Source organism: Procambarus clarkii, chromosome 67 (assembly GCF_040958095.1).
Source record: "Procambarus clarkii isolate CNS0578487 chromosome 67, FALCON_Pclarkii_2.0, whole genome shotgun sequence".
Classification (NCBI taxonomy): Eukaryota; Metazoa; Arthropoda; class Malacostraca; order Decapoda; family Cambaridae; genus Procambarus; species Procambarus clarkii.
The window spans coordinates 20911974-20926134 of NC_091216.1; the positions used below are offsets into that span (position 1 = coordinate 20911974).

The 14161-nt window shown below is 43.4% G+C and overlaps 1 protein-coding gene across 6 annotated transcripts in view; it reads right to left on the reverse strand.

The window, feature by feature from the left end:
- Window positions 1-14161, reverse strand: part of LOC123767736 (lysosomal-trafficking regulator) — a 154513-nt gene that overhangs the window by 110242 nt on the left and 30110 nt on the right. For all 6 annotated transcript variants that reach the window (XR_011223929.1, XM_045757693.2, XM_045757696.2 and 3 more), the window contains exons 5-10: window positions 10588-13614; window positions 10282-10462; window positions 10053-10154; window positions 5088-5248; window positions 3964-4091; window positions 872-3015 (exon numbers count right to left, since the gene is read on the reverse strand). Coding sequence is in view for 5 of the 6 variants with exons in the window: in XM_045757693.2 (XP_045613649.2) it covers window positions 872-3015; window positions 3964-4091; window positions 5088-5248; window positions 10053-10154; window positions 10282-10462; window positions 10588-13614 (5743 nt within the window). In the remaining variant the exon portion in view is untranslated. The remainder of the gene's footprint in view (window positions 1-871; window positions 3016-3963; window positions 4092-5087; window positions 5249-10052; window positions 10155-10281; window positions 10463-10587; window positions 13615-14161) is intronic.

Here is a 14161-nt window from a genome sequence, read left to right on the forward strand (position 1 = left end):
ACACAGGATTAGCAGTGCTTTGTTGCTCTTGAATCTCCACTGTGATGAGGAGGAATGTATTTTAAGTAGTGAGCTTGAGTACAAATTGGTAGCCGAGGGAAGATAATGTGTGCGCTTGCAACAGAAGACCTCAATATACTTTACCTGTGGTTAGGATTATTGAGGTCACTCTGTCCTTGAGGAATACTTATGATGTCTCTTGTTTACAACTCCCAACTACATTAAGTCTATGGAATGATATATATATACCATAGACCCAACTAGACTTGTAAGCAGTCCATACTGGGTTAAATCATTTGCAGATGTAAGTACTATCCCATGGAATATTGTGTGGGATGACAGGTGCAGTGCAAGGGGTTAACAACTACGTAGCTGTAAAACACACTGGACACAACACTGGTTGAAGGCCAGGCCAGGGATCGGGCCCATGGGGACGTCGAGCCCCGAAATCATCGACGTTAACATATAAGATATAAATACTCACCAACAGCCATAGTTACTCACATGAGTAACACATAGTGGGACAGGCAGAGGATTAAAATTCATGCTGAAAAATGAGTGAAAAAAAACTTCAAGAGCCTCACACACCATCAGTCTTTCAGGTAGCCTACTAGGTCATCAACACCATCCCCCACACCAACTAAGGTCAACTGCCTCCCATACTTTCAGGTCACCATCTTCTCATGACACCAGGTCACCATTCTCTCATGACACCAGGTCACCATTCTCTCAAGACGCCAGGTCATTAGCTTCCTACACCACCAGCTCACCAGCTTCCCACACCACCAAACAATATCCAAATCAAAACAACTATACACCCATTCAAAGACTAAGTAGCCTGATACATGGTACACACACAATAAAGACTTACCTAGATAGTCAGAACTGCTGGCAGAGATGAGACCATTAAATCCATCAAGAAGCCTTGATAGGAACCCTAAGGCATGAAGACGACGGCAGACACCAGCAGAGGAGCGGCACAGGAGCAACAGTGCATGAACGCACTGTGTGAGAGAAGCACTGTGGGCCACTTCACTCTCGCTACACAGTCCAATGCCAGATAGAGAGCGTGATGATCTGCTCCTAGAGACTTGTGGAGAGGTTCCTTCTGAGCAAGGTATACCCAAATGTTTATTCGTATTTTGTTTGATGGATCCCTGTGATTCAGCTGTCAACTGAAGGCTTGTTGAGCCATTGTTACAAGACACAGAAGGCACGCTTTCACCATAAGAGTTATTCAGCGACTGAACATTTGCACTTGCTGCCACGTTAGAAAATGCTGTATTACTTGTAACCTCTGATTTTCCGTCTCTCCATAATCCATCCTCCCATTCCAATGACTGCTCCCCTGTACTAGCACTCGTATCTTCATCCGAGTGAAGTGTATGATACACAGATGAGGCAGAGGAATTACTCTCTGCCATGGATGCACCAGGAGTTTGTGACTTTTTTCCTTTAGATTTTATACCTTCAGATAACTCTCTTTTTCTTTTCATTATCACTTCCTCAGCAAGCACTTGACTATTAACTTTGGATTGTTTCTCTGCTATTTGCTGAGCCAGTCTAAATGAGTAAGTTTCATCAGCTATGGTTTGGTCCCTAGCACCATGTTGGTCATCTTCAGGTTGGTCCTCATCTGCAGGATGGTCCCCAGTATCCTGTTGGTTCCCAGTATCATGTTGGTCCTCATCGGCAAATTGGTCCTCAACTGCAGAATGGTCCCCAGCACCATGTTGGTCACCTGCAGGATGGTCCCCAGTATCATGTTGGTCCTCATCTGCAAGTTGGTCCTCATCTGCAAGTTGGTCCTCATCTGCTAGTTGGTCCTCATCTGCTAGTTGGTCCTCATCTGCAAGTTGGTCCTCATCTGCAAGTTGGTCCTCATCCGCTAGTTGGTCCTCATCTGCTAGTTGGTCCTCATCTGCAAGTTGATCCTCATCTGCAAGTTGGTCCTCATCTGCAAGTTGGTCCTCATCTGCAAGTTGATCCTCATCTGCTAGTTGGTCCTCATCTGCAGGTTGGTCCTCATCTGCAAGTTGGTCCTCATCTGCAAGTTGATCCTCATCTGCAGGATGGTCCTCATCTGCAGGTTGGTCCTCATCATCATGTTGGTCTTCAGCTGCAAGTTGGTCCCCAGCATCATATTGGTCCTCGACTGCAGGTTGATCATCATCTGCAGGTTGATCATCATCTGCAGGCTGGTCCTCATCTGCAGGCTGGTCCTCATCTGCAGGCTGGTCCTCATCTGCAGGCTGGTCCTCATCTGCATGTTGGTTCTCAACTGCAGACTGATCATCATCTGCACGTTGGTCCTCATCTGCAGGTTGGTCCTCATCTGCAGGTTGGTCCTCATCTGCAGGTTGGTCCTCATCTGCAGGTTGGTCCTCATCTGCAGGTTGGTCCTCATCTGCAGGTTGGTCTCCAGCTAAACATTGGTTCTCCACAACAGGTTCATCAGTAATTACAGGTTGGCCATCAACACCAAGTTGATCAACTTCTACAAGGTGGTACTCAGCCATGGTTTTGCCACCGACAAGTTGGTCCTCAGCTATGAAGTGATTCTCGGTTACAGACTTGTCATCGGCTATGGACGGACCAGAAATGATAAAGTGGTCCTCAGTTAAGGGCTGATCATCAGTCATGGGCTGGTCCTCAGTTACAATATGATCATCAGATATCAGTTGGTCTTTAGGTTCAGAATGGCCCTCAGACCTCAAATAATCTTTATGTTCTGAATTGTCCTCAAACAAGATATGCCCCTCACTTCCTGAATGATCATCACATAAGGAGTGATTATCACAGGAGTAGTCATCTGCTTCAGAGTGATTCTGAGCTATTTGTTGGTCTTCTGGAACAGCTTCCCTGTCTGTTTTAAAAGGATCCTGTGCCCTGGATTCTGCTTCTTGTCGAGCTTCTTCTCTTGACTCGAGGAACCTCTCGTGGTGGTTGATCATAAGGTCTAATGCCAGAATAACAAGCTCAGGGCATTGCAGATCCTCGTCCTCGTGCAAAAACCTACCAGAACAAATAACATAATCAATTATCAATTAATATGTGACTTCACTAATGACTCGCATAAAAAGATTCAATTTTTTAAATAATAAATATAGCACACAACTCATCCCTAATCATAATTAGATAATAACAATGATGATAGAAAACATCCATTTTAACCAAACTGTAGAGGTTTAACCACATTTAGAGCAAAGTGTCTGATCTAAATTACTGACAGGACAGTTAATTGACAGGATTACTTTGACAGGATTACATTTTTGACAGGACAGGACAGTTAATTTTTGTATAAACACAATTTGAAACTGTTCATTTAGTACTTCACACATTTCTTTTTCGTTCTCAGTAATCCTGTTTCCCATGTTCAATCTCTGGATTTTATCCTTTACATGCAGCTTGCTTTTAATGAATTTATAGAAACAGTCTGGATCTGTTTTACATTTCTCTATTATACCTTCACCTGTCTACCACTCTGTTTGCGAAAGTGAATTTTCTTATATTTCTTCAGCATCTGTGTTTAGCTAGTTTAAATCTATGACCTTTTGTTCTTAAAGTTCCAGGTCTCGGGGAATCTTCCCTATCGATTTTATCAATTCCTGTTACTATTTTGTACGTAGTGATCATATCACCTCTTTTTCGTGTGTCTTCTAGTTTTGGCATATTTAATGCCTCTACCCTCTCCTCGTAGCTCTTGTCCTTCAGTTCTGGGAATCACTTAATAGCATGTCTTTAGTAGCATGTCTGTGTCTGTGTGTGAGTGTAATTACCTAAGTGTAGTTACAGGATGAGAGCTACGCTCATGGTGTCCTGTCTCCCCAGCACTCTTGTGTGTGTGTAATTACCCAAGTGTGTAATTACCTATAAGTGTGTGTGTGTTATAACACTTTATTGACCACACTAGGAGCATACCATGCAAAATATATGTTGATGAGTGTTTCCTGGCTACCATACCTTGTTGATGATGGGCAAGCATTTGTCAGCTGCTCAGTGTCGGCCTCATACCCGTCTGTTTCATCCTGCTGCTGCTCCTCTGCGTCACCAGCTGGTCCGATGTCTTCATCCAACACCTCAAGGGCACGCTAAAAACAAATTTTGTGATTTTTGTAACTAATCCTTAGATAATACATTTATAACTAAAAATTGAACCAAACGGTATTCTGAAATACAGTACAGTTATAATAAACTGCCATTTCCAGATATGTTTGAGCTGCAAGTTGACCAGATATGGGTACAGTATATCATTTTTCAAGTTGACAGTAAATTTACTTTGAATGACATTTTGCCTCTAAGTTCTATCCCCAGTAGTCAACTTTCAACTTGGAGTTTTTGTATAATGTAGTCACTATAGATATTTGTATGACTTAAAAGAAATAGAAACACAGCAAGTTGTAAATATACTGTACTTTAAATATGGTGTAGTGTGCCTAACAGGCCATGCAACCACCTGTGCAATAGAGGGCTGAGGAAGTGAGCTGCATACCAAGCTTTCCAAATTCCTCCCCACAAAGAGTAAGATTGGCCTTTGGTCTCCCTCCCCCCCCCCCCTTCACACTCACACCTATCCAAGCTCCAGTATACAAAAGCTGGTTTGTATTGGCTGTGTGAAATGACAAATAAGTAAGGAAACAAACAAACCTGAATTTCATAAAAATTTATAAAGCAGTAGTTTAATGTGTAACGTTCATGTGAAACGTGCTGAAACAAAATGAGATTCATCGGTAAATTGGAGTAAATATTTTAAAAGAAGAGTAAGAAAATGAAAGAATGGTGTGTAAACTGAATCTGTCAATGGTAGCTCTATGTTGGGTAGGCCTGATGTAAACTGTCTTTTTCATTTTATTCTAAATAAGAGTTGCATTGATTAAGTCATATGAGAGTTTGTTAGTAGAATGAATTAAATAATATGCAAATAAACACAAAACAGCAACCCTCAACTACCACCTGCAGGAAATTATCACAAACTCAGTGTGATGGCTGCCTTGACTGGACCATCTATTATAAGAGCAATTTGAGCAATAGCCAGCAATCATAGGAATTTTTAAATATTTCTTTTTTATAACCACAAATCAACATACTTGAGTTGGATGTCGCAGAGGATAAGTAATGCTAGAGGAAGTGGAGAGGACACAGCACTGGAGCATGACAGACACAAGGTGTTTAACATCTCCGCAGGTATGGGGGGAATACCTCAATAAGGGAGATCGCAACTCATTCAACAGTGTCTCGATACTCAATCCTAAAACATACATAGTACAAAAAACAAATATTAACAAGCATAATATGCACTGTGTACAGTGAAAATATGAAGTCAATCTTCAAAGTTACTCTATATTACACTTGTACAACACCACTTAACAGATTAATTTCCTTACGACTTGAAATGATTTTCCCTCTTCTAATGAATTCAAAGTGGTAAGAGAAAATTATAATTTATAACTTTTTTGGACTGAGATTCATAGATTTCGTAAACTCTAAATGTTATAATTTATAAAACCAGCGTTGAATGTAATGAAACGCCATTTTCTGGGTGAGTCCCGGAGGCTCCCCGGAGCTATCAAGGCTGAATGGATATGTATATCTTTCTGGCATCAGTCAATGCATGGAGTTCTTGCCAACCGGGGACCACGAGCCAGAACCTGGCCCCCCCTCTAGAGAGGCACGAGGAGCAATGGCTTATAGAGACCCCCCCTGTGGTTGGGAGTATTCTATGTCTGCCATCGACCGGGACAGGCACCCAGAAAGGTAGGCGCCCCAAAATAAACCCCTATTCTGGTAAAAGTATTGCGACTGAAAGTCGAACGGTGGACAGAACTCACCAAACAAAAATTAGCAAACTAGCATGACGTCATCATGTCGCCGCGCTGCTGTCTGCGCAATCCCCCCTCCCCGAGAGGGGGAAGGGGAAGCCCCAGACCCATCCGCCAGCGACCCAACCTACAGTTCTTAGGCTAGATGTCAAAAAGTCCAAAAAACACCGCTGACCGGAGGGAGGGAGGGATGCCGGGGAGCCTCTGAGACTCACCCAGAAAATGGCGTTTCATTACATTCAATGCTGGTTTTCTGGGGAAAGCCCCATCGGCTCCCCGGAGCTAACTACCCAAAGATAAAGAAAAACAGGGACTTACCCGGGAGGCGGTCCGTCCTCACTCCTCAACGCGAAGTCGAGACAACTGGCTGCAACTGCCGACCCAAGGCAACGCAGCCCCTACCCTGACCTATCACAATATTCACCAAGTAGCGAGCAGCCAGAACCCTGTTCAACCTCCACCCCCCCCCCATCCCCCACCCCCAGAATGTCAACCCAAGACATGTTGCCAAAGACGGCAGCCAAAGCAGCAAACTTACGCACGTCGTGGGCATGGGGATAAACTGCAGGCTGGCTAGACTTAATAACCCTGCGGACAACCTGAAAGACCCGAGCCCGAGAACAGGGAAGAAGGGAAATCGGGTCAATACAAAGTGCATCCCTGGCCACCGAAGCCGTGGCACGCAAATAACGGCAGAGAGCCGCAACTGTACACAACACATGATGCACCCCTAGCCTGACCAACCAAGCATCTACAACCCAAGGCCCCCCTCCAAAATGCAGCCATTTCATTCTTTGCCAGAAAAGGAGACGGCTGCAAATGAACAAAACGACCACCAGGACCAAAGGAGCAGAAACCCTTCTGCCGGTGGAGAGCATGAAGCTCACCGACCCGACCCTCAGAGGCCAATGCCAACAGGAAAAGAGCTTTAGGAAAACAATCTCGAACTGAAGGGGCCACAACAAACCGAGAAGAGAAAAATGAGAGCACCCGGTCCAAAGATCAGGACAGCTCAGGAGGCGCATGAGCAGGCCAGAGGTGAAACAATGCCTGAGACAGCTTGCGGAACGAGGCAGAAGTAACATCAACATCGAAAGCAAGCTGAAGCAACTCTGCCAACGCCGCACAATACGAGGTGACAGTATTCAGCATAAGATGACGGTCCTGGAACAACCAAGACAGAAAGGACAGAACAACCCTATCAGAGACCGAAGAATACCAGCGCAGTGATAGGAAGAACAGGAAGGACCGCCAGGAAACATACTGTCGCTGATACGAAGCACGCAGGTGGGAGACCAACAACAAAGCCACCTGCGCACCATACAAGTAATGATAAACCCGAGTCAAAAACTCTAGACGCGAAGACTCGAGGAGAAGACTGATCCAGCCTCGAACTGGGCTGGACCGATCCGCTGAAATAGGCGGAGCCGTGGAAGACCCTCGGGTTCGGACACCGAGCAAGCAGCGCCTGAAACCAAGGCTGGGTCACCCACCAAGGAGCCAGAAGGACAACTCTTCCCTGGTAAGTCTCCAAGCAAGCAAGGACCTGGAGCAAGAAAAAGAGGTACAGGTAACCCCACCTCGCCCAGTCCTGCCTGAATGCGTCAACACCCGACAGCCTCGCAGTCGGGAAAAGGCGCCACGTATCCCACGAACCCCCCAGAGCAACAAGAACTCAGACATCAACCGACAACTAACCGAGGCTGCCTGCAGGTACTGCACCATAGCAGACTCAGCAAACAGCAATGGACAGAAAGGTGAAGACAACCGAAGAGACAGGGCCCAAGAGGATTCTAAGGAGGAAGCCAGCACCGCCTGCCGACACGTGAGGCAAGAAGTATAGAACCGCGAAACCGCATCACACAGGAGTGGCACAAAGAGCTTCAACAAAGCAGACAATGCCTGCACTGTGGAGGGCAGCGCACTGGATCCAGCAGTGGCCCCAAGCGCCCTCACATCCAACTCAAGCCAGTCCGAGGACAGCTCAAGGAGGGGAAAGAAACGCAGGGCTGAAGCAAGCAGGCCACGAGTACACAAATCCCCCTCCACCAAGGCAGACGAAAGGGAAAGAACCTGCACATGAAGCTGCATGACACCAACATCCTGCGGAAGGGCAGGGGCGAACAAACAAGCATTGAGATGCTCAAAGATGCCCCCCAAGAAAAACCTGAAACGCCGACCGAGTCTCTCGGCATTCTAGCACGCGGGACCGACAGAACGTGTGCCAAGCCTCCAACGAAAAAAGAGGGCAGTCTGCCAACCAGGACGACTCCAGAACTTCATAACGAATCCAGTACTAACTAGAAAAGCCGTACACGAACGAACGCGGATCCATCACGAAGGCATGATCCGGGTCGCGCAGGAGGTAAGCCGCCAAGGCTTCCTGCACCTCAGAACACAAGACTTGGGAAGCCGGAAACCTCCGGAGACGGAACCGAAGAACCCATGGGATCACGGAACTGAATCCGGGGAGGGGTGGACACCAAATCCAATTCGTACACAGAGGGAGCGAAAGAGAACCCCCCCCTCTAATTGTAACACCAAGCCCCGTTCGGAGGGTAGAAAGACCCAGGCGGGGTCCAACGGGGCCCAAGGCCCCCCAAGCCAACCCCTCCCAACCCCAGAAACCTCGCCCTGAGGACCCGGGGCCGAGCTGGCCTCCAAACGTGCCACCTCCAAAGAAAAGGCGGGAGCTGCCGACAAAGCAGGAACGAAGGGGGCCCATTGGCCAGACCCAGAAGCTCCAGTAGAAGGACTAAGCTCGAATGCCTCCGCCGCAACCCCAGAAGTTGACACTCCCGAGACTGCCCGAGTCTCAACAGCAACTAGACCCTGCCTCGACTCCGAAACCCTCAGACACTTCGGAGCCGGACGCAAGGAAGGGAGGGAGGGGAGGGGGGCCGAATGAACTACAGAAGGGATAAAGACTAGGAGGGGCGGATGGAACCAGAGCCGAAGCGACTTGCGCCCCCCAAGTCTGGGTCCCTATAACCAAATCGGGGCAGTCACGGGGCATCCAGAGGACACAACCAATCGAGTGCGTTGCAGCAACCTAAATCTAGCATGCAACACCATAGCTGCCTGCACCCGCATATCAGTATCAGAGGCTTGGGTGAACTGGAGTACGTACAGACAACACACATCACACGACTCCGGGTCAAAACAATCACCGATCCAACAGGCAGCATAGCAGAGGCAAAACCGCCGAGTGTCACCTGGAAACAAGGGGGCAAAGCAACCTTCAAACTCGCAACACGCGAGGAGGGGGAGGGGGGACTTAGGGGTCACGTCCATCGGACCACATAGCCCCCGTGGGGTTTCCCAGGGCCCTTAACCTTGGTGACATGTTAAGGGAAGCCCAGGCAGGGTACAGCGAACCAAGTCTACCAAACAAACTTCTAAAGCTGAACCCCTGGGACGTGTCCACTCATGGGGGCGAAGCAGGAGGGTACCACCGATACAGAAGATCAACCCTCACTGGGGAAGGCAACCAGAAAGCCAGCGAGTCAAAATACACTACTTAGAGTACAGTACTTCAAAAGAAACTGAAGCCTCAAAATCCACCTAAAGAACTCTACCAACAGATTATCAATTATTATATGTATTATCAATTATTTTATTATATGTAAACAGATTATCAAATTCTCTTGGAACTAGCATGAGCTCGTTCACCCTACCTCCCACTCGTCTGAGGGGACTGGGGAAGGTAGGAAAGTGGAATGCATTAAAGGAAGAGGTTGTTGAAGCCAATTTCGTCCACAACTTTTAAAAGTAATACTGTATGAGAACTTAAATACCAAGAGGAGTAATTAGCATGTCAGGAATAAATTATTAGGAAACGGGGCACAAGAGCTAAATCTCACTACCATGAAGTCTGTGATAGATAACCACTGAGAGGTAAGCATCAGGAAAGCATCCAGAAAGTCTGTGAAGCTCTACAGACAACTGCAGTTTGACTTTTAAACTGGAAGATCATATGTATCAACTTTCAGCTATTTGTGACTGTCACCAAGGTCTTGGAAGAAAATGATAGATGGACAGACTGCATTTATTTGGATATAAAGCAGATATTCAATAAAGACTCACATACAAGACCATTCTAGAAATTGAAACATCAAAGGAATGACAGGAAGATTATTAGTAAAAATGTGTCATACCTAACACTATATACCACATGAGGGAACATGCCAGGTATTTACATTTTGAGAATGTTGTAAATGAAGTAGGGCTTACCTGCATAAGGATATGTGATGATTACAAAAGTCAGTAGTGAATGCACAAGAGAAAAAGTGACAGAAAGTTCTTCTAAAACCACACTGCTGAGACTCAGAGTACCTGAAAGAAAATACAAGTACTGTATTCTTCTCAGTCTGCTAAACATTTATTCTACATATAATTTATCGTTTGTATATATCTTTTAGCTGTGCTTTACACTAGTTCATCTCCTGTTAATAATACTTGCCTGAGGATGAACGTGCCAGATCTTGTGTAATATTGATCAACAGAGGTGCCACAAGAGATCTCAATGAAGATGCTGCTAAGTATGCCTGAAATTCAGTACTTGTTTGCAAAACTTCTGTTATTGCTTCCCAAAGCTCACCAAGACCAGTATACTTTACTACTAGGATATCCTTGTTCATTTTCTGAGAAAAGATTAAAATAAGTATAGATTAAAATAATAATATCGAGTCAATATATACAATTTCTTCAGGAATAGTGTCATTATTGTTTTCAATGTCTTGAAACTTCATTTATAATTATCACATACCTTTATGACGTCCTCTTCAGACTCATCAGTGGATGGTTGAGGAGATCCCACAGTTACTGGTGTTTTCTTCGTGCCACATTCAGCTTCCTTTACAGTGTCTACAGATGTGGACTGGCTATTAGAAAGCTGAGGGGACTCTCCTCTAACACATGCATTTTTATTGTCATTGTCAATATCTGCAGAACTAGACTTTCTGCTAGAGGGTTGAGATGAACATTTATTGACTATCAATTCCTTTGTGTTACCTGTATTTACATCTTCCTTTATATTATCTACACACACTGACATGCCTGTAGAGGGTTCTGGAGTGTATGTACTTTTAATTAAAACTTCCTCACTACCATTTCCATCCAATTTATTCATCTCTATAGCATTCATACACAGGTACTTGCTGGTAAAAGCTTGAGGAGGGTGTGTATTGGAAGTACCTGTTTTTGTACTGTTTCCTAATTCATGCACATTATTTGGATATACACATCTCCTTCCTTCATATTCAACTACTTCTTCAGATGATGAGGAATTTTCATTTGCATAACTAAAACCACGTTTATGTTCAACATTACCTTGATTCTTTCCAGATTGTTTTTCCGGATTTTCCTGGCTTTGCAAATTTACATCTATATGAAAGCGAGTATGAATGAAGAACCTCTGTCTCACTTCCTCAGCTTTCATTCCAAAATATGCTGACCAAAACTCATCATGCTCAATAACTTCATGCTCAAACTCTTTGGTAAAAACCGAATCCTTTTCCTCGTCCAGATCTGAAAAAGCTAGTAAGCCACGTTTTGTTTTAAGTTCTTTTTTGACTATGTGACATAATAAGGAAAAGGCTTCATGTCTTAAACCTGGAATTTCTTTACATGCATATATAAGACCAGATCCATAACAATGGAGAAACTGCATTACCTTCTGATCATTTGATTCAGCCAATGTCAGTCTATAGGACTTTACAAGACCAACCAGCACATCCTTCTCCTGTCCAACACTAGCTAAATAGTTATTAATGCCTTCATCACAAATCTGTTTCAAGACAGGAATGATCAGATGTTCACACATTTCTAACTTGACATCTGTGCTGCTCTGTGAAACAAGTCTGGTAATATGGCTTATAATTTTTGAACAGACACTTGCTTGAAAGAGAAATCTTTTATACAAAGCAACACCTTCCCACTGAGACAAGAAAGGTGAACTATTTTGATCTTGCACTTCTTTATGGTCTTTTTTTAACTGACTGGAACATCCCTTGCGTTTTGAACAAAAAGATAATGAAAAGGATTCCTCTGGAGTGTATTCAGCACAAAGTAAATTTTCACTTGTTTCTGGCATCTGACAGACAGCACATCGGATATTATCTGACACCATCAAAGCACTAAGATCACTCCACACAATATTTTCAATAAATAACGTGACATATGAAACTGTATGTGGCAATTTAGAAACCAGTTTTTTTAAGAGCTTACCGAGTATCATCCTAGTGCTCATACAACAGCAAAGACCACACTTTGATAAGGCTCTGATTGCACAAACATAAATATCAAATTCTTGGCTACCAGCAAAGCAGTCAAGTAATATGCACACAAAATTAGAAATCATACAGGCACTGGGATCAGTTGTATTTAAACTTCTTGCACTTGTTCCCATGACCTGTGAATGGTGATTTTGCATTGCCTGGTACTCACAAAATCGATGGTTCTTTTTATCACATTTCTCAGAATGGTAAATATCTTCGCGCCAGCACTTCATGAACAGCACCAATTTGCTGAGAGAATATAAAATTTCACATCGCTTACTAACAGGCAAAAGTGGGCTCAAAAATACAACTTTCATTGTGATTTCTGGCCCATTATTTTGAAGAAAGATTTTGTGAAGATTAAGGCATTGCCACACATCTTTCCATTCAACTCTCAAGCAAGTACAACTCTGCAGCATAAAGAGTAACCCAACAACTATTTCATGTGCCAAACAAGCTCTCATAGCATTCAATGGATTTTTTTCAGCTTCAGCTGTTCCTACTCCAGAGTCATTGTTTGCAATAAAATTGTCCAAATTATTTTTGTAATCCAGTAAAACAGACACTAGATTTAGTAGCTTGGGTACAACGGAGAGTTCTGTTACTGTAATTAACAATTCGCTAGATTTGAGAAACCTTTGTACAGATGAAAACATTAGTTTCAGCATACCCAATAACAGCAACTGCATATCTATTAATTCACCATTTTTTGGTTCAAAATTCCTTAATTCAGATACCATGGAAGAAAATGTATCAAGAGAAAACTGCAGAATATCATGAGTAGCAAGAAGTGGTGAGGAAAGATGCTTTAATTCTGCCTCATGTACTGTCAATTGTGTTTGTATTGATATAATGCATTGAAGCAGTTCTACAAGTGACAGGCAGAGCAAATTTCCATGTAAGCAGATTTTTTCACTAGAAGCCCCACTTGTCTGATCTGTCTCCGTTTCATGGCACTTTTCATCATCACTGTATACCGCTCGTGTAAAATAATCGAAGTCATTAGGGTTCATTGTAAATTTCACAATGGCTTTACTAAGTTTAGTACTCTTGTGGTTTTCTTCTCCTTCTGAATCGGAGTGAACCAAGGGTACGCATGCCGAGTATCTCTTCCGCCGTCTCTTTCCCAACTTCTTTCCACTCTGACAACTTGACAGGCTGCTGCTTTTTGAACCAGATGTGTGAATCCACATTTGAGGAACAGATGAATTGCATCCCTTAGCATAGGATGATTGAATGTTTGCAGAAAAAATATCATTCAAGCATAGATTGACAGAAGGTTCATATCTGAAGCAAGACTGCTCATGAAGCAGTCCTTGATTACAACTGTGGATCGAGTTCCTTATACCATCATTCTTCTGTGTGTGAGCTTCTGTAACAAATTTATCCTGAAACCCTTTATGACTTTTCATTTGGGAATAAGACGACTTTGGGATTTCATCAACTGTAGCATTCTTGAGCATAAAAGTAAAGATGAAAGCTAGCACATGACTTATTTCTCTTCCTCCTGTCAAACCCTGAAAAATAACAATAAGTATGAGTAAAACTTGTTATTAGAGTTTATATATATTACTTAAGAGCACTATTTTGGTGATTAAAAATTTTGCAAAAACTTTCATTAACAGTGCTAAAATAAGGTCAAGAGTGCCTGACAAGTCAAACGTTTGAGGCCACCTCGACAATCTACATCACATAGATTTAGATACTAAGAGCTGTAAAATGATTAAGGAGTTCGTGACACAAAACTGTGGATTGGTAAATAATCAGACAAACTAAAGATGACTGATCATGTTGATAGACAAAACAGGTTTTGGTTTTAACTGGCCGAAGTATGTTGATTCTGGATGTAAATTCTGGATGGTCCTTATCAAGATGTAAGGACCCATAGTAGACAAAGCAATAAAATATTAATCAAAACAAATTATCTTACATACTATACTTTGTTATTTCTAACTACGGTATATGTATAATATATAATATTCCTGGAGTGAAATTTACATTTTTTGAGTGGTAATCTTCCCTAAACTTTTCAAAGTAAACTGAGCCAAAAACCCAATTACATCT